The sequence below is a fragment of the Penaeus chinensis genome, chromosome 14 (assembly GCF_019202785.1).
Source record: "Penaeus chinensis breed Huanghai No. 1 chromosome 14, ASM1920278v2, whole genome shotgun sequence".
Lineage (NCBI taxonomy): Eukaryota > Metazoa > Arthropoda > Malacostraca > Decapoda > Penaeidae > Penaeus > Penaeus chinensis.
The window spans coordinates 17,247,433-17,249,932 of NC_061832.1; the positions used below are offsets into that span (position 1 = coordinate 17,247,433).

General features: G+C 39.0%; 1 protein-coding gene across 2 annotated transcripts in view; it reads right to left on the reverse strand.

Moving 5' to 3' along the window:
- Positions 1-2,500, reverse strand: part of LOC125032459 (calcium-activated chloride channel regulator family member 3-like) — a 33,934-nt gene that overhangs the window by 7,505 nt on the left and 23,929 nt on the right. For both annotated transcript variants that reach the window (XM_047623601.1, XM_047623602.1), the window contains exons 8-11: positions 2,313-2,500; positions 1,602-1,737; positions 421-563; positions 1-107 (exon numbers count right to left, since the gene is read on the reverse strand). The exon at positions 1-107 is cut by the window's left edge and continues 37 nt beyond it; the exon at positions 2,313-2,500 is cut by the window's right edge and continues 60 nt beyond it. In XM_047623601.1, the coding sequence (XP_047479557.1) occupies positions 1-107; positions 421-563; positions 1,602-1,737; positions 2,313-2,500 (574 nt within the window). The remainder of the gene's footprint in view (positions 108-420; positions 564-1,601; positions 1,738-2,312) is intronic.

Below are 2,500 nucleotides of genomic sequence, written 5' to 3' on the forward strand. Positions count from 1 at the left end.
GCAGAGGCAATGTTCGAAAGATTGCCTGAGTTCCCGACTTCGTCACGGGCTTTGAGAGCGAAGAATAATGGACGACCCTCCAAGCTGTCAACACTTCGACCGGGGATCTGAGGTAATAAATGTAATGATAATAATGATATTAACAATAATAACAGCAAAAAAAATAGTTATGATTATAATAATAATAGTAGTAGTAGTAGCAGTAATGATGATGATGATAATAATAATAACAATAATAATAATTATTATTATTATTATAATCATGATTATAATTATTATTATTATTATTATTATTATTATTATTATTATTATTATTATTATTATTATTATTATACTATATTACAATAATAGTAACACTGATAATTATATTAATAATCATAATAATAATAACAGTAATAATAAAAATAAATTCTACATTACCTTCACCGTGATGACGTGGGGGTCACCAGCTGGCCTTGGATTGAGGTCACCCGAGGTCAAGTGGGATTCATTGACGATATGACCTTTTAGAAAGTCCAGATAAATAAGGGTCGTTTCGTGGAATCGCAATTCGAGCGTGCTGGCTGGGGAGGAGAGGCATAGGTGGGTTAGTGGTGATTGGTGGTGATTGGTTGTGATTGGAGATTGGTGGTGGTGATCGGTGGTGGTGATTGGTGGTGAGTGGGGATTGGTGGTGGTGGGGATTGGTGGTGGTGATTGGTGGTGGTGGTTGGTGGTGGTGGTGGTTGGTGGTGGTGATTGGTTGTGATTGGAGATTGGTGGTGGTGATCGGTGGTGGTGGTGGTTGGTGATTGGTGATAGTGATAAAGATGATGATAACGATAAAGATGATGATAATGATAACGAGATGATGGTGATGGTGATTATGAAGATAATGACAATGACAATGATGATGATGATGCTGATGATGATAATACGATGATAATGATAGTAAACAGATACAGAAGAATACAGATTTCGACAAAGAAAATAAAAGAAAGAAATTGCAGAACAGACGAAGTAAACCAAGATTTTTTTTTAAATCATTAAGATAAAAATGAGATTATAAAAATCAACAGATACAAGGAAAAATTACTCGACATATATTTGTTTTATTCATCTGAATAAATGTTATCATGGTTTGAAAATATTGCACCTTAACTAATCTGTGTTTCGCTATAGAATATAGTGATATAACGTAATACATAGTATAGATGTAGTATGAACACTACACCATACTTAGCACAATGCACTATACCTATATTACACACTTTTCACTATACTTTATACTTCCTTTCTACTCACAAAACACAACACCCAAGACACCATACACTATATCTAAGACACCATACACTATACCCGACACCATGCACTATAACCGACACTATACACTACACCCAAGTCACCATACACTATACCCGACACCAAACACTATACTCAGGACACCATACACTATACCCTAGACACCATACACTATACCCGACACCATGCATTACAACCGACACCACACACTATACCACCACACCATACACAACACCCGACACCACACACTATACCCGACACCACACACTATACCACCACACCATACACAATACCCAAGACCATACACTCTACACCCTTACCTGTCCCGTGATACAGATCGTCCCCCGGGCTGGTCCAGTTCAGCGTGACACTCGACTCGAAAAGATGAATCACCGAAACCGCCAGGTCAGTGACACGACCGGGCGGCAGCATATCACCTGGCTGGTAATTGTTGACCTGGCGTGAAGGAAAGGTTTGTTTGTTATTTTTGTTGTTTGTCATTATTTGGGTGTTATTTTTTTTTTATGTAATTTTATTTTGTTTTATGCGTTGTTGTTTTTTTTTAATGATATTTTTGGTTTTTTTTTCAGTGGTTTTTATTTGTACTTTCTGCTAGTTTCTCATCCCGTCTCTCTCTCTCTGTATAGATATATATATACATATACATATATATATATGACAAACACAAACACAGTAACGTGTACACAAAGATGAAAGGAAAACAGCCACAGTAAGAAATGAAATGGAATCGTAACGTTCCGAACTCTTCACGAGTTCCTCTTCAGACGAATGATATACCTCCATTTTGGTATATCATTCGTCTGAAGAGGAATTCGTGAAGAGTTCGAAACGTTACGATTCAATTTCATTTCTTACTGTGGTTGTTTTCCTTTCATATATATGTGTGTGTGTGTGTGTGTGTGTCTATGTGTGTACGTGTATACATGCACGATTGTGTGTACCATCAACCCACTCCCCCCTCCCTCCCCTTCCACCCTTCCTACCCCTCCACCCCACCCCCTCCTTCTCACCTTGAATATCCCGCCGGAAATAAACCTCGTAAAGGGTTCCACTTGAACCTTATTAAATTCCCTCCCTCCCCTTCCCTCATTTCCATCGGGGTCGAGCGAGGGAACGAGGTCACCGGGAGGGAACTGGGAAACCGGGTCAGGTAACGAGTTCTCGGGTACAGGGAGACGGATCCTTCTTATGGCGCTGG